At 43.4% G+C, this 26,607-nt stretch overlaps 1 protein-coding gene across 1 annotated transcript; it reads right to left on the bottom strand.

Moving 5' to 3' along the window:
• Positions 1–6,770: 6,770 nt before the first annotated feature.
• LOC126176052 (uncharacterized) lies at positions 6,771–25,873 on the bottom strand. Its single transcript, XM_049923185.1, has 2 exons — positions 25,360–25,873; positions 6,771–7,409 (listed from the first exon to the last, which is right to left on the bottom strand). Exons 1-2 carry the CDS (start codon positions 25,853–25,855, stop codon positions 7,072–7,074), a joined length of 834 nt encoding a protein of 277 aa, XP_049779142.1. The 5' UTR covers positions 25,856–25,873; the 3' UTR covers positions 6,771–7,071.
• Positions 25,874–26,607: the final 734 nt, after the last annotated feature.

Raw genomic sequence — 26,607 nt, 5'->3', positions numbered from 1 at the left:
TTACCATTCTACTGGTCGACATCGGAGCGAACAGTTTGCAGCATCTATAACCTACCCATCATCTAAATCTACATCTACATGGATACCCTGCAAATCACATTTAAGTGCCTGGCAGAGCGTTCATCGAACCACCTTCACAATTCTCTATTATTCCAATCTCGTATAGGGCGCGGAAAGAATGAACATCTGTATCTTTCCGTACGAGCTCTGATTTCCCTTATTTTACCGTGGTGATCGTTTCTCTCTATGTAGGCCGGTGTCAACAAAATATTTTCGCATTCTGAGGAGAAAGTTGGTGATTGGAATTTCGTGAGAAGATTCTGTCGCAACGAAAACGCCTTTGTTTTAATGATGTCCAGCCCAAATCCTGTGTCATTTCTGCGACACTCTCTCCCTTATTTCGCGATAATACAAAACGTGCTATCCTTCATTGAACTGCTCCCAGCGGAGTGCATCCTTCATCCTTCATTGGAAGTGTCAGCACGTTCCAGTTTTGGAGGACTCACAGCTGTGTGTGGCGGCTGGCACACGGGATGTCGGACAGGTTTGCACGACCTTATTACGATGATGATAGACGCCTCTCCCTACTACTCACCGTGATTTTGTTCAGTGCCAGGTCTCCGCAGCCATACTGCAAGTGCTTATCAATACCTGAGATGCTCTGGTTTTCCGCCAAAAGAAATTCGATGACAGCTCTGTGCTTGGAACGCAGCTCCGTTACAGACGCCATTTTCAAGGCCACGTGTAGCTTCGCCAGCTATTGTAATTTCATGGAAGTGTAGGGGCTGAAGTGGGAATATTCCAAGATGTCTCACAACAGATTCTGCATTTTTTGAACCGAAACTGGACGATAAAATATGTGTTGCACTACCCATTGAACACTTCTCGTGAAAGTTGTTACTCCCAATTTATCTGACTCTGCTCCTTCTATTTTGCATAGTTACACACTAGGTCATGTTTCTTTCCTATACCACTTTACAACCATTTTAGTAGCCTATAATCAAATTGTACACAAGCCATATAAGGCTTGTCATCGTGCATATGCGCAGTGTTTAGAAGATGTATTATCCTTCAGATATTCTTTATACGTATATATACCAGATATAATTGGAAAATTTTTCATTCTTTTCTACTCAATGTTCAATGGTGTTTCCGTGTTGCTGACATACAACGGCTAGTTGAATGCTTGTTCTGTGCTTGGATAAAATGCTGTTCAAAAATATGGATACATTTCATGATGTTTAAAAGAGTTATTATTTACAAAATATTTATCACTGAACTCTGTTGCTAAGAAAGCTTATGTAAGAACCACGGCACTCTTCCGAACTGCCTGTGGCACCTCCTTACTGTAGGACAGGTCCACTATAGGGCTCTTGTTAATTTTACACTTTCATATGATTGTGTAATTTTCTGTACCTGAATTTTCAGTTATGTATACTGTGTTACAGCTTGCCACAGATAATATTAGGGGTGCTTTCAAACATAAAAGCATAAAAGTTTATACACCACCGTGTGGCAATTAGGGAATTTATTTTTAATTCTACAAGGTTTTCGTGTTGGTTCTTGTTAATGAAATAATTTTTATTCATGTTCATACAGTTTATAAGAGAACCAGTCCGTTTTCTCTTCTCTTCAACGAATATTGTGCCATTTGTCGCACCTCGTGGAACGTTACTCTCTTGTAAGCCCTGACGTATAGCATAGTTCAATGTCTTGCCTGCTACGATACGGGCATTTTGCTTATTGTTCGCGGTTGTTACGTGCCATGGGTGACTGAGTCTGTAACCCGTGATGTCCACGCTGTACATGTGAAGTCTACGTAACACACTTCTTGTACAGAGCATACGACAACTTCATACAACTGAATGAAAAATATGTACTGTTTTCAGGTGTTATGTCCCTTGTCTAAGATTGAGTCTTAATTGTGATCTAACTCTGCACTTAAGAAGATTATCTGATTTAAAGTTATTATATACTGATTACGTCTAACTATTAGTCTTGGGTAAGAATTACGTCGTCTCACTTATATTTAATGACGCACTGCATCATAATATTCGTTCACGACTGAAAAATACCTTTTAGGTGATGTCACGTGATGACCTTCTCCGACTGCACAGGTCGTCTGCTCGTTGAGCTCCTCGAGCGTGGAACCGCAATCAATGTGCAGCGCTGTGAAGACAATTTGCAGAAACTTCGACGGCCTCTAAAGTCTAAACGCGAAGGAATGCTGTCGGACGGAATAATCCTGTTGCACGATAACATTCACCCCACATTTCTAATTGGACGAAGACTACACATCAGCGATTTAGTTGGGAAACTCTGCAACGTCCTCCGTACATACCGAATCAATCATCGTTTCATTTTCACGTCTTTGGCGATCTGAAGAAAGAAATGCGTAGACGTCGGTTTCAGGCGACGAGGAAATTCAAGAGAGGGTGCGGTTGTGGATCCGCCAGCGGTCGACCGTGTTGTACGAAATAGGAATTTATTGTCTCATCTGCCAGTGGGACAAATGTCTTATCGCGTATGGTGACTACTTTTCAGTGGAACAGTTACAAGACCCAGCTGTGCTGGGTCTCTTGTTTTCATTTGACTGTCCCTCATGCAGAACTCTGATACAAAGCGTGCAAAGGGGTCAATGAATGTGGACGACATCATTCTGAAGGCTGAAGGACGATACGTTTCATCAACCACTGATATGAGCTGTCTGTGAACACCAAAACTGTTACACTCTCGTAAAACTATAGTGGTAGTGAAATTTCCACTGTCTATTTAAAAAATATGTTTTCTTAGAAGTTTCATAAATGTTCACCACTTTGTCAATATGCAGTGGTTCTCCTGGCCATCATTGTGCATCGACTGGTTCTGTAACTGTATCTGTTTTCCAAGAGAATTGTAATTCACATATGAAATACGATGATACTGTGAGAGAAGGTTACGTACTGTGTAATTACTGTTTGTCAGTTCGAAAGTATTTTATCTTTCCTTAAATATCTTTTGAACCAGTTTAAAATTATCATGTATTTTTATCGATTTTTGCCAATACGAATGACAAATATTAATTCGAAAGTATTAAACTTTATTTGCAAATGTATTCCTTATATTGTACTTTCGTGTAATGTTAATATATTGAATGAAGGCTAAGTAAATTTTGTGTTCTATGTAATAAAGTACCATCTCCATTAGGTCGTATTTATTAACTGGGTTCTGTGTAAGAGTTGGTGACAGTACTTTACTGAGGGAAAGTTTCATGTAATGAGGACATAAGAAAAATTTTGAGACCATTTTTAGACAGTGGTATGTGGAAAGGAATATAAAGAGGCACTGAAATCGGAAGAAGTTAATATGTGAACTTTTTGAGAGATTACAGATGTAATGATGAAGGTTGTCACAGATGATAACGGCGTAGTGCGAGTACCTGGCGGCGAACTCTAAGGCGAGGCATCGCATTTATAGAAATTATTTAAGAACATGGGACGTAACAGAAAGGAGAGAAGCAAATGGAAGACGGAGGAAGGGGGGTGGAAATTATTAATTGTATGACGAAGATTCGCCAGAGAGAGGAGGAGAGCAGAAGATATCAAGAGTTATGTAATGGTGGACGTCAGCTACGTGCTGTTTGATGGCTTTTGACTAACTATTTCAACTCTACTCGCCACTTGTTGACAAATATCCTGTTGGCTTCTGGGTCGGATTCTTCGTCTGACGCTTGCAAGATGATTTTTCGGACGTTTCGTCATGACGAGTGGCTGGCATTGTGGAAGTTTCACCCTCCATCCACCAGCAATGAAAGGGGATGTTTTGACATCTCCAGCCGCTCGTGCTGTCGAAACGTCAGAAAAAAATCATCAAACAAACGTCGGCCGAAGAACCCGAGAAAGAAGCCAACAGGCAATTTGTATATTAGAACTCTGAAAACTTGAGGGCACGAGAGATGAAAGAAGCGTGTAATGGCGTTTGCAATCACTAGTACAATGGTATTTGTTCGCGAAGTAAAAGGTTTTCGACTGTATCGTAAAAATGAAATGCGGCATGCGGAGTGTAGCACGAAGGAATGAATGGTAAATTGACTTTTGTGTACGATTGACAATGTAGAACTGCTTTTACTGTTTGTGAGGGCACAGTGCATGATTTGCGAAAAGTGAAATTTTGATGTGAAAGCGCACTTCGCCTATCAAGTATATCAAAAGTGTAAGTGTTCTTTGCTGCAACTGAACTGTTGTGATTTTACAAAGAGAGTCGTTGAAAACAACGCCGGACGTGTTCTATGAGGTGCGTTAAGTACTTTGATCTATCTTTGATCTCAAATGGAATGAGCAGATTACACAAGTAACGGGTAAAGTGAACTCTAGATTTCGGTTTATTATTATGTACTCCTTCAACAAAGATAATAGCTTACAATACGTTAGTTCCTCCAGTCTTAGAGTATTGTTCGTCTGTATGGGACCCTTACCAGTTGGGTCTGATTCAAGGGATTGAGAAGGTCTAAAAAAGAGCGGCAAGGTTCGTGACTGGTACATATATCCATCGCGAAAGCGTTACCAATCTCATAGAAAGTTCGAAGTGGGACACAGTAGCAGATAGACGACGCGATAAACAGAAGGGGCTGCTCACTAAATTCCGAAATTCAATCTTCACCGAGGATGTGGAGCATATATTATTACCACCAACTTTCAAATCGCGTAATGATCACCATTCAAAGATAAGGGAAATAAGAGCTCGTACTGAGGCGTTCAGACAGTCATTTTTCCCTCGCACGATCCGCTAGAGGAACAGAGGGGGGAAATATGAATTTGGCGCGAATTGTTCCCTCCGCCACACACCGCTTAGTGGCTAGCGGAGTATATATGTAGATGTAGATCGTTTAAAATGCAATCTTCGCTATTTCAGCGAATTTGCTGAATCTGTAAGAGGGGGTGATTCTTATGCACGAAAGAATAAGTGAAAAGAGATGCAGTAAAATAATATCAAGCTAGTACAGAGTTAGATAGCATTTTCTATTTCTTACATAAAATAGTCAGAAGTTTAAGATATTGCCGTTTTGATACAGAGGTGTTAATGAAAATTGATATTGTGGAGGAACACTGAACAACTATCGCAATATCTGCTGAAATCGAGCGATAAGATAAGACTTTTACAGTTTGGTCAGGTGTTATACGAATTAGAAATCATTATTTTACAAATTAGGTAAAGTAATGAATTATAACTGGAACTGCTCCACGCGAGATCAAACAAAATACCAATATTCAGGAAGTAGTTTCTGAAAGTATTTGTATGGAGTTTAGCCCTGTATGGAATTGAAATGTGGACGATAAATAGTTTAGACAAGAAGAGAATAGAAGCTTTCGAAATGTGGTGCTACAGAAGAATGCTGAAGATTAGATGGGTAGATCACATAACTAACGAGGAGATATTGAATAGAATTGGAGAGAAGATAAATTTGTGTCGCAGCTTGACTAGAACAAGGGATAGGTTCGTAGGGCATATTCTGAGGCATCAAGGGATCACCAATTTCGAACTGGGGAGCAGCGTGGAGGGTAAAAATCGTAGAGGGAGACCAAGAGATGAATACACTAAGCAGATTCAGAAGGATGTAGGTTGCAGTAGGTACTGGAAGATGGAGAAGCTTGCACAGGATAGAGTAGCATGGAGAGCTGCATCAAACCAGTGTCTGGACCACATTCGCAATTCAAATAGAGTACTTATGTCAATATTTCACACAAACTGGAAATCACTTTGGCAATAATAACAAAGATAAACTCACGAGGCTTGTTGTTGAATGCTGCCACATTCACTGTACCTGTCAACGAAAGATCAAAGTTAGTGTTTCCTCTTTTGGTCATTTAGGTTAGAGAAAGTCTTCTGTAATACGTGCTGTCGGAATTGGGGGAAAAAGGTTCTTAGGAACAACTGCGATATCTTTCTTTGGTACAAAAAGGTCACATTTTTTGTAAATAATTATAACAGTGTTGATGTAATCACTCACCTGCTTATCAAATGTTTGATACCTCGTTCATAAAACACACACCTACACCTTAATTAACCCTCGATCCTGGTGATTTCCTCTGCCCTTATTTTATTTTATAAATCGCATCAAAGAAACGCCCCATATCTAAAGCTTGTTGTACAGCTCTCCAAGTAGCTTGCGTTGTAGCACATTTTCTTGGTACTTAATGACATTTATAGACTTTCACTAGGATCGCTTGCAAAAGATGAAAACTCAATGTGGTTAGGATGTTTAGCAGCCCCACAGGGTTTTTCAGCTGTCAATACGATATATCGTTTTCTTCCTTCCACGTCGTTAATTTTATGCTGCACTCAGTTTTTAGAACATGGCACGTTACAGTATGAACATGATGCCATTCTTGTTGTTTCCATGGTGACAAGTGGATGATTGTTGTTATTAAATAGGAACTCATTTTAGATTTTCTTTTGCTCTTATTGCAATTCGAGGAAATGATGTACAGCATTTCGTTTTTTGGACTACATCTACAGTAAGTAACGTATAATAAATAAATATCACACAAATAAATACATATAAGTAATAAATAAGAGAAATGTTCGGCTGTAGAGGAAGAGGCCTGTTTGTTATCATACTAGAGTGGATACTAGAGGAGGAGGAGGAGATTAGTGTTTAACGTCCCGTCGACAACGAGGTCATTAGAGACGGAGCGCAAGCTCGGGTGAGGGATGGATGGGGAAGGAAATCGGCCGTGCCCTTTCAAAGGAACCATCCCGGCATTTGCCTGAAGCAATTTAGGGAAAGTGGATACTAGAGAGGAAACATTCGTATTCATCTTCGTGCCGTAAGCTCGACTAGCAGGATAATACCTGCCTTATGTATGAGAGGCAATTCAGCTTTCTTACGTCGAGGAACTTCGTTTCGTGTCTACTTGTCGTTGTAGGAAAGTTGGGGCGGGGGGAAGGCGTTACGGAAAAAACAACCCGGGACCCGGGAATCACGGACAGAATGAGAAATGGGTGCTGAGATCAAAGCCAAGAGTGGTGGTTGTGATGCTGGAGGTACGGTGCGGCGAAGGGCGACAGTAGAGGGCGGTGCGTGGGCGATCGTCAGGCGGCGACAGAGGGGGCGGCGGCGTGTGCCCGGTAGGCGAGGTCGTGCGCGCCGGGCGCGTGCTGCAGCGGCGAGAGGTCGATGCTGCGGCCGTAGTGGCCGTGGTGGGGCGGCGAGATGACCTGGACGACGGGCTCGTGCTGCTCGCCGCCGCCGCCGCCCAGCAGCTTGCGCAGCCCCAGCAGCGAGGACAGCACGAGCGCCAGCTTGGCCACCAGCAGCGCCTTGCCCGCCAGCAGCGCCAGGCCGCCCAGCGCCACCGGGATCAGCATGCCGCCCATCAGCAGGGGCAGCAGCAGCACCAGCCCGCCCATCTTGTTCTTCCTGCCGCGACCTGCCGGCGCGCAGAAGCAAGTGTCCGCATTACTTCACACAAACGCTTACCTTCTCGCCCTGTACTGGGTAGAAAGAAACAACATGATACACTACTGGCCATTAAAATTGCTACACCACGAAGATGACGTGCTACATACGCGAAACGTAACCGACAGGAAAATGATGCTGTGATATGTAAATGATTAGCTTTTCAGAGCACTCACACAAGGTTGGCGCCGGTGGCGACACCCAGAACGTGCTGAAATGAGGAAAGTTTCCAGCCAATTTCTCATACACAAACAGCAGCTGACCAGCGTTGCCTGGTGAAACGTTGTTGTGGGTCCCCGTGTAAGGAGGAGAAATGCGTACCATCACGTTTCCGACTTTGACAAAGGTCGGATTGTAGCCTATCGCGATTGCGGTTTATCGTATCGCGACATTGCTGCTCGCGTTGGTCGAGATCCAATGACTGTTAGCAGAAATTGGAATCGATGGGTTCAGGAGGGTAATACGGAACGCCATGCCGGATCTCAACGGCCTCCTATCACTAGCAGTCGAGATGACAGGCATCTTATCCACATGACTGTAACGGATCGTGCAGCCACATCTCGATCCCTGACTCAACAGATGGGGATGTCTGCAAGACAACAACCATCTGCAGGAACAGTTCGACGACGTTTGCAGCAGCATGGATATCAGTTTGGAGACGCTACATCACAGAAAGGAGCGCCTGCGATGCTGTACTCAACGACGAACCTGGGTGCACAAATGGCAAAAGGTCATTTTTTCGGATGAATCCAGGTTCTGTTTACAGCATCGTGCTGGTCGCATCTGTGTTTCACGACATCGCGGTGAACGCACATTGGAAGCGTGTATTCGTCGTCGCCATACTGGCGTACCACCCGGCGTGATGGTATGGGGTGCCATTGGTTACACGTCTCGGTCACCTCTTGTTCGCATTGACTTCACTTTGAATAGTGGACGTTACATTTCAGATGTGTTACGACCCGTGGCTCTACCCGTCATTCGATCCCTGCGAAACCCTACATTCCAGCAGGATAATGCACGACCGCATGTTGCATGTCCTGTACGGGCCTTTCTGGATACAGAAAATGTTCGACTGCTGCCCTGGCCAGCACGTTCTCCAGGTCTCTCACCAATTGAAAACGTCTGGTCAATGGTGGCCGAGCAACTGTCTCGTCACAGTAAGCCAGTCACTACTCTTGATGAACTGTGGTATCGTGTTGAAGCTGCATGGGCAGCTGTACCTGTACACGCCATCCAAGCACTGTTTGACTCAATGCCCAGGCATATCAAGGGCGTTATTACGGCAAGAGTTGGTTGTTCTGGATACTGATTTCTCAGGATCGCTGCACCCAAATTGCGTGAAAAAGTAATCACTTGTCAGTTCTAGTATAATATATTTGTCCAATGAATACCCGTTTATCATCTGCATTTCTTCTTGGTGTAGCAATTTTAGTGTCCAGTAGCGTAATGACGACAATTATTCACCGCTTGGATTTGAAACTCTAGCAGCAGACGTGTTTCATGAAAAAGATACTAGAGTCTTGGTTCGTTTGATACGTGAACATCTAATGAATATAACCCGAAACAAGTCTCAGCACCTTTGTGTCCCCTCGGTGGGTGCTTTCACTCAGTGCTTTATATTTTCTACACTGTTCGCTCTGTAGGACCTGTTTGCAGTACTGCATTTTTGTGACTCGTTATAGTCAGATCTGCACACACAAACACAATTAATGTTTTGTGGAACTTGCGTCGTAAACAGCACCTACTCACTTCGATAAAAACTACAACGTGCGAGAAAAGTTCGTGTGTCCATATTCACAACAGATGAGACTGCAAATGGGAACGGATATTTCGAAACTATGACAAGCGACTAATATACAGTAATATAAAAAGGGTATTGGAACGTATTTCGGTCACTAATGAAAATTTATTTGGGTAACAGATGGATTGAAGATCAGATAATTTTTAATAACATTAATTTATGCATATTAATTGTCTTTTAACTCCGTGGCACTGAACTGAATTACTTGACGAAATACTGAAACTAGCCTCTCTTTACACTGGGTGATTTAGCTGCCCCTACCGATGTCGTTTTATGCAAACCACACTACGTCTGCATCAGGAACGGTATCCAGACAGGTGACAGCCACGTAATCGACAGAAGTTCCCTCTCAGATCTTTTGACAACTGTTAGCAAACGTAATCATACTGTCAAAGATACAAGTGAGGATTGGTCATTAGTTACACGGCATTTTTGGACGTTATTTCTGTCATATTCATTCAAGAGTCTCCAGTCTTTCTCGGCATAATTAGCACTCTAAACTTGTTCTGTTTAGAGTATTCACATAAATGGTTGAGAAATGTTGCCCTATTAAGTGTGTTTCACCACCAGAATCAACCAAATTAACAGCAGATATCAAAATGCGCAGCATAGGACTAACAAGTTCCCAGTATATAACCCAATGAAAAGATTAATATATGCTTAATATGCTGAAGCAGTTTCATAAACATTATTCGCATAAGGCGTATAAGATATCTTCGAATACTTCTCCAGCTGCTCTGTGACATTTTGACATTGCGCTCCTCATCTCCAGGGCGGACTGACCAACACCATTGTTCTGTCGTGTGGGGTCGCATAATACGACATCGGTCATCGGTAAAGGCAATTGTTTCACCCTGTATCGCTTTATTACACAAACACCCATTTAGAGCTAACGTAAAACATTTAAATCTTCGTCATCTAACCTGACCGGGATCAGCACGCGGCCCAGATCGCAATAACATTAATTTTTAATTTGATTACTGCTTTCAGTCGATAACATCTTCTCAGACCGAGGCTCCAGATGACTTGAGGAGCCAATACACGCAACCTTTGGTCTTATAGACCGAAACCAGTAACTATAATGAAAAATAAGAATTAATATGATATGGGCTGCATTTATTAAAGTGTTAAATACAATCGATTTTGTTCCATAATGATAATACCGAACACTGGATAAATTCTCCACTGCCAAGATCGGTAAAATCATTTATTCAGATAGATAATCGGATTCGGCAATTCTCTGTTGACATCTACGAATGTATGTTTACATCATTACATAATCTCGACCATCAGTACAGTAAGTCGTGTTATACAATGCATGTTCATGCTGGTATCGTGAGTTACTCTGGAAGTCGGCATGGCAGTTCTAAAGTCATTATTTACGTTAGCACTTGTAAGTGGCGCATTAATATGTGTGCATATAGCTGTTATTTTAAAACTGATATTCCACTAACAGAGTAGCTCACAATAACAACACGGACATAAATTTTATAGCACCACTTACTGTACTTACAGAGGAGATCATGTACTGATGTAAACATACACCTGAAAATGGCAACAGGGAAGTGCCGAAACCTGTCATCTGCATAGATAAGTGATTTTAGATATCTTGGCAGCTGAGGATTTATTCAGTGTTCATACTAGTACAGATCGCTCCCACGCTGACGTTGTCAGAAGTGTATAGTGATTATCATGTACTAAAAGTAGCTGTTTGCTGTACATTTTAAATGAATCAAGCAAGGCGACAATAAGGTCATAGGAGGATAGCGGACTACTGGAGCAGAACTATGCAGGTAACAATACAGCAGACGTACATCGTTCTGGAGTTGCACTCATGAAGCAGTATCCAGTCAGTGGCGAAAACGCTGAGCATTTAAACTACACAGTCCAGTCACATTAATGTGACCACCTGTAAAAAGCTTGAATCACCATCTTCTGGGGTGCAGACCGCTGCGAGACGTGCAGGAACTGATTCAGTGAGGTTCTGGAAGATACCGACAGGAATGTGGAGCCGTGCCGACTCCAGCGCCGCGGTCAGCTGCGCTAGGTTTCTCAGATGAGATTCCATGGCGTGATCACCCCGAACGAGGTGATCCCACAGATTCTCGATTTGGTTTAAATCCTGGGAATCTGGCGGCCACGGGAATACGGTAAACTCATTCTGGTGCCCTACGAATCATACACGCACGCTTTGAGTTGCGTGCCATGTTGAATTGTAGAACTAGTAGATGCCATCGGCCCAAAGAGAAACAAACTGCATGTAAGGGTGAACATCATCCCCAAGCATAGATGGTTACTTTTGTCGATCCATCGTGCCATCATGAGATCACCCGGGGAATGCAATGAAAAAATTTCTCGTAACTCACTTTCCTTGTTTCTTGTGTGCTTTCGGAGGAGTCATGCCGTAAACGCCAACGGCCATCTGTCCGAGGGAGCACAAAACGTGATTCATCTGAAAACTTCATCTGTAGCCCTGCAATGGACGTCCAGTCGCGGTATTGGTGTGCAAATTCCCGTCTTCCTCACCAATGAGAAACTGTCACCATGGGTGCATCAAGCAGGTGTCTGCTGAGGAGGCCCATATCCAGCAACGTCAGCTGAACAGTCGTTCAAGAGACACTGTTGATAACACGTTGGTTCGTCAGGGCGCTCAGTTACTCAAAAGCTGCACGTCTATTCGTGCGTGTACATCTCTGCAGCCGTCGTTTACTCCTCTCATCTACGGCCTGTGGCGCATCACAGTTGCTTTAATGCCAGATTTGGTTGGCACCATTTTTCCATCCTCACCCCGAAGACTGAATTGATACTGTTCACCAGATAGTCTATCCTGTAAACGCCTCTACTATTCTGCAGAACTACTGAAAGCTACAGTCACCTGAACTCGCTGTAGTCCAGTCGTGTTCTGTCTCCACAATTTTCATCCATCCCTACTTCCCTAATTTGATCAACCATCTCAGACTCTCGAGGCAGTACCTTGTCATTAACGGCCCTCACCACACATCTAGTCTTCAGCATCCTCCTGAGGCATCACATTTTAGAAGATTCTGCTCTCTTCTTGTCTCGTCTGTGTACTCTCCACGTTTCTCTTCCGTCTTCCGTACCAGGTTAGAATCGATTTCAGTAGCTTCTGGAAATATATCGTAATTTTTAAGTTTATATTTTATGTTAACAAATTTATCTTTTTCAGAAATGGTTCCCTTTCCACAGCCAGTCTGCATATAATAATCTCTCGATTTCGGCCATCGTCAGTTACTTTGCTCGACAAATAACATTACCCCTGGACAAGATCAGATGGAATCCAATACCCCGCACAAAGTACGACATCTAATTAAACATTAGATAGTAAAAAAAATTAACTCTTTTAAAATGACAAATGGTGTATACAAGTTAATGTCAAGCAACTGTAGTTCAGGCAGTTTCTACATTTTTCGACATACCAAGAAATAATGTGTAGATAGGGTGTCTTATTCTGCTTATTTCCAACTATAGACTTTCAATATTTTGTTTGGAGTCCATCATTGCATGTCGTAAGCCAAGTTTATTCAATTTCCCACTTTTGTCTTCATTGCTTCCGTAGTCGTAGGTGTCTACTTTCACACCTGCAGTTTCCTAATGGAACTGCCATTCTTAACTATTCCAACAATAATAATAACTATTAATCACTGTCTACCGCTAAAATAATATCAGATATGCTTCACGAAAATTTATCTAAAATGTGAGGTCCTCTGGCACGAGTTTCGTTCTCTGAAAAATTCCTCCATTCACAGAAACCGGTCCTAGAACCCAGATATTTACTTGTCAGTTCACCAAAATAGAAAAATAGTTAGCTGTTGGCACTGAAGGGACAGCGAAAGAAATGAATAGAAAGGTAAAAATGGCTCTGATTGTTCTTGGTAAAATACACACATCAAAAAAGTTTTCCATCACCTCGGTTCCGAGACTTCCGGAACCTGTACAGAAAATTGTAATAGAGATCAAAATAAACATCATTTCCGACCTTTTTATTGCTCACGAAAACTACACATTGCAAGTTGTACAACCAAACAGCGAGACCTTCAGAGGTGGTGGTCCAGATTGCTGTACACACTGGTTCCTCTAATACCCAGTAGCACGTCCTCTTGCAGTGGTAGATGCGTGTATTCGTAGTGGCATACAATCCACAACTTCATCAAGGCACCGTTGGTCTAAATTGTCCCAATCCTCAAAGGCGATTCGGCATAGATCCCTCAAAGTGGTTGGTGTGTCACGTCGTCCATAAACAACCCTTTTCAAATTATTCCAGGCATGTTCGATAAGGTTCATGTCTGGAGAACATGCTGGCCACTCTAGTCGAGCGATGTCGTTATCTTGAAGGAAGTAATTCACAAGATGTGGACGAGGGGGCATGATTTGTCGTCCGTGCAAACGAATGCCTCGCCAGTATGCTGACGATATGATTGCACTATCAGTCGGGGGATGGTATTCACATATCGTACAACCGTTACGGCGCCTTCCATGACTACCAGCTGCGTACGTCGGCCCCATGTAATACCACCTCGAAACAGCAGGGAACCTGCACCTTGCTGCAGTCGTTGGGCAGTGTGTCTAAGGCGTTCAGCCTGACCGGGTTATTTCGAAACACGTCTCCGACGATTGTCTGGTTGAAGGCATATGCGACACTCATCGGAGAAGAGAACGTGATGCTAATCCTGAGGGGTCCATTAGGCATGTTGTTGGGCCCATCTGTACCTCGCTGCATGGTGTCGTGGTTGCAGAGATGGACTTCGCCATGGACGTCGGTTGAAGTTGCGCAACATTCTGCCTAATGCGCACAGTTTGAATCGTAGGACGGCGTCCTGTGGCATCACGAAAAGCATTACTCAACGTTGTGGCATTGCTTACAGGGTGCCTTCAGGGCATAATCCATAGGTATCGGTCATCCACAGCAGTGGTAGACCTTGCGCTGCCTGAGCGAGGAGACATGTCTGTATCTAAGTATCTCCTCCGTGTCAGAACAACATCGCTTTGGTTCAGTTCGAGACCCCAGGACACTTCCCTTGTTGATAGCTCTTCCTGGCACAAAGTAACAATGTAGACGCGATCGAATCTCGGTATTGACCACATAGGAATGGTTGAACTACGGACAACACGAGCCTTGTACCTCCTTTCTGGTGGAATGACTGGAACTGATTTTCTGTGGGACACCCTGCTCATGTGTGGTTGTTTACATCTTTGGGCGGATTTAGTGTCATCTCTGAACAGTCAAAGGGACTGTGTCTGTGATACAATATCCACAGTCAACGTTTATCTTCAGGAGTTCTGGGAACCGGGGTGATGCAAAATTTTTTGATGTGTTTAATTTTAGTCACGACTGTGAGATGTATTTTAACATTCAGATGTTGAAGAGACGCACATTGCAAATTACTGGAAGGAAATCAGTACAGGTAAGTGCATTAGAGAACAGATTAGAACGGAAGACGTAACTATGATAGAGTTGAGAAAAAAGTTGAAGTGGGTTGCAGAGCAACCAGGAAGGAGGTTGGTATATGGTCAAAGGAAGGTATGGATTCCAAGAAATAAGAAAAAAAAATACTGAGAAAACGATCTGTTGGAAGACGGACAGATGGCAGTGGAATACCTCAGTGATTATCTGGTTTGTATTCCTGAAGATTGCAGTGTGTGGAAGCACGTAGAGGACGCTTTTATCCAGCAGGTGGTTGTCAAATAACTGGTTTCCTATAGAGTATACCATGACTGTGACTCGTTAAAAACATTAGAATGGCCACTACATCGTCATTGGCCTCATTTATTTGTACCGTTCAGAAAGATTCATTTTACCCCTCAGGTGATACTCCAAGGCTTGGAACCACTGCCACAGTTGATATTCGTATGTCTCTGATGATGGAGCGTGACTTTTATTCACGAATCATTTGCGGTCATCCTGTGCGGCGGTAAACGAGTGTCGAAACGCTGCATCTGCAATACTGAAGATCCACCCGTCACTTTGGTCCCCGGAGTCCCAATCTCTAGTGTTACCTCCGATAAGCGTCTTCCACTGATTTCCATCCAAGTTCAGTCAACCCACACGGTGTACTGTCATGTTCACTACTCACCTGTATACGACCGACTGCTCAGATCTCGCGTCTACATTTGCTCCACATGTCGCATCCAGTTACAACATTCAAACGTCATACACGACGATTTTTCATATGGACAAATCCTTCCGTTTGATTTTACTGAATCAGTTAATTATGCTCTTTTCAATTGCCGTTCTTTTCCGTAGATATCACATAATTAATCCTTTTGTGTCATGCGTTGAAAAATAGGACATTTATCGAGGAAATAGCTTACCTTCATCGGTTAACTATCTTCAGTGGTCAATCTGTAAAAATAAGTAATGCATACAATAAGAATGCAACCACTGGTAGAAGATAACCTTGGGGGGAATCAGTTTAGACTCCGGAGAAATTTTGAAGAACGTGACTCCATACTAGCTGTGCGACTTATCTCAGAAGAAACTTACATATATTTATTGAGTATGTAGATATATATGGTGACACTGTTTGGCAATCGGAATGTAGAAGGGACAAAACACAAAACGCGAACAGTTTCTACAATTAAGTAGAATGCACACCCTGGAATTCTCATGTAATCATGTATAAGATACAGATAACGAGAGGATATCTATAGCTTATACAGAAACCATACCGAATTTATTAGTCATAGGCTCTGAAGGAGGGGCTTTCATTGAGAAGTGAGTGAGGCACGTTTGTGGCCTCTCTCCCAAGTTACTCAATCTGTGCACACAGCAAGTAGTAAAAGAAACAAAAGAAAGACTTCGAACAGTTATTGAAGGTTATCGAGAAGGAATGAAAACTTTAAGATTTTTCCGATGATAGTATCAGTCTGGAAGAGACAGTGAACGACATGGAAGATGAGTTGAACGGAATTTACAGTATCCTGAAAAGAGATTAAGAGATGAACTGCAACAAAAGTAAAACAGCAGAATTGTAATGTTTAAATTACATCAGGCGATGCTGAAGGAATTGAATTTGGCAATGTCACACTAAAAGTAGCAGATAACTTTTTCCGATCGGGTAGGAAAATAACTGGTGCACAAAGGAAATAGAATAAAAAGTGAGGACTAGCAACAGAAAGAAAAGAATATCTGAAAAAGATTGTTATAATCGAACAAAAATTTTAGGGTTAGGAAGTCTTTGCTGAAGGTATCGGGTGAGAAGGCAGGTGCCAAAGTGAAAGGTGAACGATAAACATTACAAACAAGAAGACGTTAGAAGCTTTGTTAATGTATTTTTACCGGGGAAATTGACAATTAGTTGAGTAGGTCGATGATATAATCAACAAATATTGAGGTACTCATGAGAATACGTCTTCAAATGCACTACTTGACTAAGATTAGGGCTAGCTCGGTTATTGGAAGGTGGTGGGGGCTGAAGTAGATACAGATTGTAGTAGACCGACGGAAACATTTGCACAGAATATACACTCCTGGAAATGGAAAAACGAACACATTGACACCGGTGTGTCAGACCCACCATACTTGCTCCGGACACTGCGAGAGGGCTGTACAAGCAAAGATCACACGCACGGCACAGCGGACACACCAGGAACCGCGGTGTTGGCCGTCGAATGGCGCTAGCTGCGCAGCATTTGTGCACCGCCGCCGTCAGTGTCAGCCAGTTTGCCGTGGCATACGGAGCTCCATCGCAGTCTTTAACACTGGTAGCATGCCGCGACAGCGTGGACGTGAACCGTATGTGCAGTTGACGGACTTTGAGCGAGGGCGTATAGTGGGCATGCGGGAGGCCGGGTGGACGTACCGCCGAATTGCTCAACACGTGGGGCGTGAGGTCTCCACAGTACATCGATGTTGTCGCCAGTGGTCGGCGGAAGGTGCACGTGCCCGTCGACCTGGGACCGGACCGCAGCGACGCACGGATGCACGCCAAGACCGTAGGATCCAACGCAGTGCCGTAGGGGACCCCACCGCCACTTCCCAGCAAATTAGGGACACTGTTGCTCCTGGGGTATCGGCGAGGACCATTCGCAACCGTCTCCATGAAGCTGGGCTACGGTCCCGCACTCCGTTAGGCCGTCTTCCGCTCACGCCCCAACATCGTGCAGCCCGCCTCCAGTGGTGTCGCGACAGGCGTGAATGGAGGGACGAATGGAGACGTGTCGTCTTCAGCGATGAGAGTCGCTTCTGCCTTGCTGCCAATGATGGTCGTATGCGTGTTTGGCGCCGTGCAGGTGAGCGCCACAATCAGGACTGCATACGACCGAGGCACACAGGGCCAACACCCGGCATCATGGTGTGGGGAGCGATCTCCTACACTGGCCGTACACCACTGGTGATCGTCGAGGGGACACTGAATAGTGCACGGTACATCCAAACCGTCATCGAACCCATCGTTCTACCATTCCTAGACCGGCAAGGGAACTTGCTGTTCCAACAGGACAATGCACGTCCGCATGTATCCCGTGCCACCCAACGTGCTCTAGAAGGTGTAAGTCAACGACCGTGGCCAGCAAGATCTCCGGATCTGTCCCCCATTGAGCATGTTTGGGACTGGATGAAGCGTCGTCTCACGCGGTCTGCACGTCCAGCACGAACGCTGGTCCAACTGAGGCGCCAGGTGGAAATGGCATGGCAAGCCGTTCCACAGGACTACATCCAGCATCTCTACGATCGTCTCCATGGGAGAATAGCAGCCTGCATTGCTGCGAAAGGTGGATATACACTGTACTAGTGCCGACATTGTGCATGCTCTGTTGCCTGTGTCTATGTGCCTGTGGTTCTGACAGTGTGATCATGTGATGTATCTGACCCCAGGAATGTGTCAATAAAGTTTCCCCTTCCTGGGACAATGAATTCACGGTGTTCTTATTTCAATTTCCAGGAGTGTAGTTTAGTAGATATCTTAGGCAAAGTAGTATTTCGAGTGAAAGCCACAACAATAAAGAGGTTTTGTATTAGGTTCCTACACAGTAAAAAAAAATAAAGATTTGCACTATGTGCATATTACTTATTGCTTTCATTGGTCCTTTTAACATGTTCAGTGGAAAAATTAATGCTTCCTCAAATTGCTAGCAGTAGTTACAGTCCGCAGTAGTTTCATTCGCTTCCATTATTTCTGTTTCAGATTTTACGATTACACTTTTTCCTTAACTGCAAATGATTGTTGATTTGCATTTTGGCAGTGCTCAGGAAAACACGAAAAGCTAATACACAGTACCACAGTACTGAGAAAAAAACGAGTGAGTGTATCCGTAGTAGAATTCGTAAACGCGTGATCAATTTATATGAAGTTTTACGAAATTAAAGCGAATTACAAAGAAACGGAAAGCAGTTACAGAAAAACTGTGCCTCCTACAATCGAAGTTAGTGAGTGATATAAGTGAAATCAAATGTTTGTGAAATTTAAAAGCTGTTCGCAACTAGAAGAAAAGCCAGTTCAAAGCATGTAAACACGTCTCAAGAAAATTTAATTTTTGGTGTGCTTAATACAGTGGCGAATTATTAAATGTCAAGGTTGAGCAACATTGTTCTAGTTTTCACCCAGGGCTAGCAGTGACGCTTGTGGGGATGAGTGAAAGAAGTGGGAACAGGAGAAAGGCAGAATCAATAGGTGGCTAGCACTGTAAAAGTCTGTAACGTGAGTACCGCTGAAGTTCGGATCAGTGGAGCGCTGAAAAGACCCAAGTCAGTGGCGCATCAACCTATGGATGGGCAAGAAATGTTTTAAAATTTTCGAACGGTGACAGAGTCTACGTATGAAATGAAAGCGTGGAAGAGGGACGCTAGACGATTAGACGGTTGTTTGGCATCCTGAGTTGTCAACTGTTACTGCCAAATGCTAACTGTCGCAGCTGCAAGCCAGAGCGTTCGCAATTGTTTGTAAACTTCTTTACGTTTATGCTTACAACTATAGTTTGCAACCTGAAGATACAAATGAGAAACTTCTTCAAACAGCATTCAAGCAAACGTTATTGCTAATGTGTAAGAATACCCTGAATTTGTGTTACGCACTTTTTACAGTGATGAATCAATGTTCCAAGTTCATGGAACAGTTAATAACCATACTTCAGAATATGAGAATCTTTATTTCACCATGCTAAATGAAGAAAATAACTAACCGGTTAATATCCAGAATAATCGATGGTAGAATGGTGCCACCGATTTTTTTTTGTTTTTTTTCTTTTTTTTTTTTTTTTTTTTTGCAAAACCTTTTGTTACAACTGTTAACATACCATGGCGTATTAGAAATATTTGCCATTTCGTAACTTCTAAATATTTTCAAGATCGTATTTAAGTAAGATAGGGGCCTCTCCAATGGACTGCCGATGTTCCAAATATTGTGAAACCTTCGTCTACGAGAAAGGTGGATCGAACAATATGTGATACTTTAATTCCGCGAAGAGACACAACACTCTCGTAATAAATTCATTCTGTGTAGACCAATGATACTACCCTGCACAAATAACAAAAAACGTATTTGACTTCGATAAGAGGAAACGATAATATACTGAGATTAACAAGGTAGGAATAACGACTTTGCTGTATAAATACAAAACGTTGTTTTCCTATAATAAAGTTAGCAGCTTGTAACTGAAGTCTTCTCTGTGTTATTATTATGGGTAATGTAACTATGAAGTGCTTTGTCCTTTAATAAACAGCAGTTACAACAGCGAGGGATCGGTGGCTACAGTTGTGTCTGGCACCTATTGGTTAAGACGAGAGTAGCGAAAGACAGTGGTATCAGGCCGACGTCTTCAGTTACGTGTTTTATATTATTGTCCCATCAGCCATGTTAAACTTAATTTTCCTCACAAGTGAAATACTCACTACAAAGAGAATCTTTACTCACGTTAGTCATTTCTAGAACTCTAGAAATCTGCCTAAAGCACTTGATAGTTTAACATGATTACAACATGAAATACAATATGGAAAGAAACTTTCAATTGCATTAATTGATTTTGCACTGCCACACGGGTGTTTCAATAATTATTCTAAACTATACTCTTGATCATCTCCATATAACACGTGGAATAAAGGATCATCATGCGACTACATGGTTGAAGCTTGAAGACACAGCCATCACAAACTCGTAAGCGCCAAGCTATGCGCCGAAATCACTCACCCATCATGTTGAGACAGCATAACGCCTTCAGAAAGCACTGCTACCACTGTTCTAGTAATCATCACAGTTACAAAAGATACTTGTACAAACATTCAAAGCCACTTCCAACTCGTACACGTTACCGCGTGTAATACATGCAGAATAGTCTGTCACTACTCACATGCTGTTCCGGACCCTCGGAGCAGTGTCTCAAAAGCCACAGTATTCCGAAAGTACTGCATTACATCAGAAATAAACCTTTTTCTGCCAAGGTTCATCTAAGTGACCTAACTTCCAGGCAGTCCGCTAGTGACTTAATGTTTCGAATACGCCAACGTCTCAGCTAATGTCTCCTCCAAAGAACTTACACTTACACTCTCGTGAATCACAGTTGAAATGTCCTCTTTTTAAAATGAGTGAAAACGTATAACTGAAACAGTATTGTCATCTGTTACCTTCTTTATATCACAATTATAATGTTCTTAAAGGGTAAGGTTAAGATCTCATAGAGCTTTTTAATGGGTTTCTGAGATATCTCGATCTGTAGAGAACCAGAACTCTGATTCCCCTTCGGCAAAGCCGTTCCGCGCCCTTTTAACCTGACGGAAAGTTCTATCTACGCGAAGATTCTTCTAGAACAATCGAGACGTTTTCTGTGTTTCGGCGTGAATGTCGCACCTGTATGACTTCCAGCTACTTCACTCTCGTGCCTTTCCGCTCTAAGCAACTCACCGCCTTCCATACGATGTAACTTTCATTCGTCTACTTGCCTAATGTCATTTCAAGTGTTTGCTCTTACTTAATTGGAGTACAAAATAAAAAGTTTATTTCACCTCACCTAATGGTTGGTGTAAAGTTCTTTTCCTTAAATGTAGGTGAAGAATTTAGTTATTACTATTATTATCAAATACAAGTAAAAAGAAAATAGAGCGGCATACTTTTATACATTACTATGTAACCTAGTTGCTAAGTTAGAAACGATACGTTAAACTCTATTGTTTCTTTCATTTTTAGTTGGATACAAATGGACATTAGGATGTTCATTGTTCCCCTTCCTCTAGTATTGCGTAATGGTTCTGGTGTAACAATATTATGAGGATTCATTCAGTACATTGACATATAATTTCCTCTGTTGCCACATGCACTACGAGGGGATTTTAAGAAATAAAGTACACATTACACATTATTACACGCCAAGCAACTGTCATTGAATGCTGCAAAACACTTCAGTGACACAGATGAATGACAGTATTTTTCAAAATAGTTCCCAAATCTCTTTAAACAATGTTCGGAACGTTCTAATAATCGTTCGTTCCTCGACGATAAAAATCCGTTGTTGGTCACGAATCCATTCGGCAACCGCTGTATGAATGTCTTCATCATTGGGAAATCTGTTTCCTCCAAAATGTTCCTTCAGCTTGCCGAATGGGTGGAAGGTGGTGCAAGATCTGCACTTTTCGACCAGCATCATCCCCGACTGTGCGGCTTTGGTCAAAATGTTGGCACGATTTCACAACGGTTAGACATGGCCCATATACTGCCAGAATTAGACGGTGAAGTTGTATGCAGTTTAGATTTTTTGTCCCCAAGAATCATACTGTCCCGCATGGTTCAGCTTTGGAGTACCTCTCCACTTCCCGCACCGTTGCACTCCCAAACTGTGATGCACCTGTTATTCGTAAAGCAGCAGAATTATGTCTGCAAGAAATCTAGAAAATGTGCTCCCTTCTAACAATGCGTCAGTATTGTTGCGCAATAGTCTTAGTGTGAATTGACATGAGTAACTTATTTTCTGCATCCCCCAAGTACTTCTTCCTGTGTTTATTCCTAGATGCTTGAACAAAATATTCCACTACCCTCCTCTACAGGTAACGTTTGTTAAAGGCTTCTTCCTTTGCCTATAATTTCAACAACCATTCACTTCTTACTTATTCTATAGGACACTATACAGGTATTCAGTAGAAGTGAGGATCGTATTTCCGTCCAGACGTCCCGCTTATACCTTTCAGGAAGGTTCCCTCGAAGTTTGCTCTAAACTTTTACCAAAAAGAGCCTGAATCTGTATTGACTCCACAAGTCGTCAGCGAAGATCTATACTGGATTAGAAGATTTGTATAAGAAGTGCAAATAAATGAGTTCCTACTTGCGATGAATTGAGGAACGCAGTAAACTTCATGGACATGAACAGTGTGTGAGCCACGTTCGAAGTAGATGGCGAGAGCCAGGTGGCCGGTTGATGCCTGTGAAAAGAAGCCTAACCCATGCTTTGAAGACTTCAGGGAGGCTGACTACATCAGGTCATTCCCACATGCACGACTACACTCGTTGGCCTATACTCTAGCATAGCGGGTGACCACTGCCAGACGTTATAAAGTGACATAGTTCTTACCCTATGGGCTGGACTGTGGAATATTGAAAGGCATCTTCTGAAGCGAATATTTCCACCTAAGCAAGTTCAAAATCCTTAAACGTCTGGTCGAAAAATAATCACCCACAAATTTGGCAATAAAAAGCAATTGCAGAAGTTCTGTAAACATACACGCTGCACCACAAATCAGGTCAATGGCATGAGAAGCAAGAACAAAGGATGCTGAATGTAGAGGAGGGAAAACCACTGAAACAAAAGAGCAATCCTTTTCATCTGGCTGCTTTCTTTGTCCCATAAATCCTGAAGTCTTACAGTTAGCTGCCGGATGTCCCAATTATTTGGAGTTTCAGCATAGTCATCTCTTCTTATCCCACAATCTCATGGGCAGTTCTGCCTGACGCCTGCAATTCTGATCGGCGGCGGAAGTTTTGCATTGCCTTCACCATCATTGTTATCCATTATATCTTTGAACATTTAGTGTAATGCACTGTTGATGCCAATATAAAATGGCTGTTCAGTTCCAGGTCTTTCTATTCCAAGATGATGCACGGCTCCATACACCACACCGCATTGAGTGCAGTGATAAATCATTAATCATCTGACATGGCGTGCGTCACAGCAGCTAGTGCCATTGAACCCAAAAGCCTCGGGCATACCCCCTATAAAAACGCTAGAAAAGCTAGTAGCATTCACTGCAGCACAACAAGCGGCGAAGGAACTTATCAATAACCACAATTGTTATCATAAAAGCTAGATTATATTTCAGAAAATCAGCCTTCTGACGTGGTTGATTAACACTGCCTCTGCTATTCTCTGGATAGTGAACATGAAATAAATCCGACAGTCTGAAGGCATGTTTCCAGTCTCACAGATTCTACTCGTTAACTCTAATAATCGTGTGACTGTCACATCCTTCAATATTTTTTAGAAACTTCGAAGGAATGCAAATCGTTCTTCCTATTTTGTTTGATTATGATTTTACAATACACTCTGTCTGTAATACCGGTACTACGTCTGCCATGTCCTCCAAACCGACACTGTATTATTCTGTCACTTTATCAAACTATTTCCCCACTTTACATAGGCACTCCACGTACTCCACCCACCTATCCCTCTCTCCTCTGAGTTTATCAGTCAATTTACTTTTGTACCTTAATGTTGTATTTGCTTTGAAATTCTCCGAAAGATGTTTTGGTCTACCTTCCAACGACTATGTCTTTTGAGTTTCATCTTTGTACAGTGACTGCATTTTGGTGGCACTGTGCTAGTGTGCTACAGTCTGACACCGCTTTACCCACGACACAGCCTACGTGACTGTTCCATTTGAGATCCCTACAAACTAATACCCCTAGGTATTTATTTATATGAGTAGATCGATTCCAGTTATGACTCACTGATATTGTAGACTTGTGCAAAGTGCAAAATTTTACCTTTGAGAACGTTTAAAGCAAGTTGCCAATCTTTGCACCACTTTGACATTTTACCAAGATATGACTGAAGATTAACGCTGTTGTTTTCGGTCAGTATTTTAGTATAGACAACTACATCATCTACTAAAAGTCTGTGATTCCCGTTAATGTTGTCTGCTAGATCATTATTATACATCATAAACATCAAGGGTTCCACCACACTTGCCGGCCGGTGTGGCCGGGCGGCTCTAGGCCCTTCAGTCTAGAACTGCGCGAACGCTACGGTCGCAGATTAGAATCCTGCCTCGGGCATGGATGTGTGTGATGTCCTTAGGTTAGTTAGGTTTAAGTAGTTCTAAATTCTAGGGGACTGATGACCTCAGAAGTTAAGTCCCATAGTGCTCAGAGCCATTTCAACCATCACACTTCCCAGGGGCACACAGTGAATTTGCTTCTACATCTGTCGATGTTTCCCCACCAAGAAATCCTGAATCCAGTCACAATCTTGCTTGATTACCCATATGACCGTATTTTTTATAACACGCGTATCTGTCAAATGCCTTTTGGGAGTAAACGGACACTGCATCTACCTGGCTGTCCAGATCCATTTCTTTCAGAATATCACAAGAGAAAGAACGAGACGATTTTCAGTGATCAAATACAATGCTTGTTGGCAGAGGAGGTCATTTGTTGGAGATATCTCAGTACTTTAGAGCTCAGAATATGACCTAAGATTCAGCAACAAAGAGATGTCTCGGATGTTGCACAATACATTAGCAGCATCCTTGTAGTTATGTGTGAACTGTGGGTTCTTTTACCCACTGGGCACAGCTTTTCGTTGGAGGGATCTTCGATATGTTGAGGCTAAAAGACAGGCTAACCCAGATTGAAATCCTGTAAGGAATCTCATAGTAATTGTACCAGGCACGGGATCTTCGTTTTTGACGATTTTAGCTGTTTCTCTACACCACCGACACTACATCTTTTTCACTCTTGTTTGCAGTGGTGCGTGAATTGAATCTAGACAAAGCTCCTGGGTTTTCCTTTGCAAAAGAACATTGAACACGAAATTGAAATTTTTAATTTTGCTTTACTGGCCTCAGTTTCAGAATGAATGGACAGCTATTTTAGCCTCGTTACTCCCGATTCTGATTTCAATGCTTGAAACTCTCCCTCGGCGACACGGAACGAATTTTGCTGAGGTGCAGTGTGGCAGAGCTTACCTTCAACGATCTGCGCCGCAGCCTCTCCGAGGTTGAGCTGCAGCGAACGGCTCCTGAGGAAGGCCGAGGCGCGCTCTACGAGCAGCGCGTCCAGCGACTGCTGCTTGTCCTCGGCAGACCGCGGCAGCGTCTCCACCAGCTGCTGCTCCGGCGGCAGTGGCCTCGAGTCGCCGCCGTCTGCCGATTCGTCTCTGACGAGACTGACGAGGCCGTCGACGAGCCGTAGATTGGGCGCACGGCTTCTCGCAGCCCTGTCCAGCTCCGTCAGCAGCTTCACCTTGAGACAGGTGGTGACGTCCTTGCCGCGCGTCTCGCAGTCGCGGTACGTCTTGTAAACCACCCGCAGGTCGCGCAGCAGAACCGTTGACCACGTGCCTTCATCCTCGTCCGCAGGGTCCACCGAGTTCGTCTCCAACACACTGCGCGCCTGCGTGCACGCAACGGCTGCGGCTAGCAACACGTAAGTCGCCGAACGCCACTCCACTACTGGTGCCATGTTGAACAATGGAGTCGCGGTGAGGTTTTTGGACGGTTTCTGCGGACAGCTCTGCTCTTATATCCGGCCCGCTCTGCTTGCCCCCACCGCAAGGCACGCAACGGACGGACACATCCGACCGTAAAGAAACAGCGTAAGTGGATAGGGAGGGCGAGGCGGGGGAGGGGCTGCAGAGGATGGAGAGGGGGCGGCGGTATGCAGCTTAGGACCCGTGGCGAATGTTGCCTGCGGTCAGACGCAACAATTTCTGCCACGTCACTCCCACGACACTGCGGCAGTAATCATTCTCAGACCGCCACGAGGGGCATCTAGACAAGTGGAGCAGAGAGAAAAAGAGAATGGGAGGGATAGAGTGAGATTCTTCGTAGCCGGCAATAAACAAAACACGATCGTAAACCGGAATACAGCGTGAGTCCCGCTACCATGTCGTCGTTTAACAAAGAAGAAGTGATAATAAAGAAATCAAAACAAGAACGCGAACCAGTGACGAAGGCAGAAGGTGGAGGTGGGAGGGGAAATGGGGAGGCAGTGTGCACAATAGCAAATGGTTCAGATGGCTCTGAGCACTATGGGACTTAACATCTGAGGTCATCAGTCCCCTAGAACTTTGAACTACTTAAACCTAACCGAAGGACATCACACACATCCACGCCCGGGGCAGGATTCGAACCTGCGACCGTAGCGGTGGCGCGGTTCCAGACTGCAACGCCTAGAACCCCTCGGCCACTCTGGCTGGCGCACAATAACAAATC

The sequence above is a fragment of the Schistocerca cancellata genome, chromosome 3, assembly GCF_023864275.1.
Source record: "Schistocerca cancellata isolate TAMUIC-IGC-003103 chromosome 3, iqSchCanc2.1, whole genome shotgun sequence".
Classification (NCBI taxonomy): domain Eukaryota; kingdom Metazoa; phylum Arthropoda; class Insecta; order Orthoptera; family Acrididae; genus Schistocerca; species Schistocerca cancellata.
Note: the sequence above shows the minus strand (reverse complement) of the source record. Positions and strands in the feature narration are given on the sequence as shown.

Coding starts and splice junctions, on each gene's coding strand:
- LOC126176052 (XM_049923185.1), bottom strand. CDS start 25,855: ATGGCACCAGTAGTGGAGTGGCGTTCGGCGACTTACGTGTTGCTAGCC. Junction 7,410..25,359: donor TGCGGCGCAGATCGTTGAAG/GTAAGCTCTGCC, acceptor GCGCGCCGGCAG/GTCGCGGCAGGAAGAACAAG.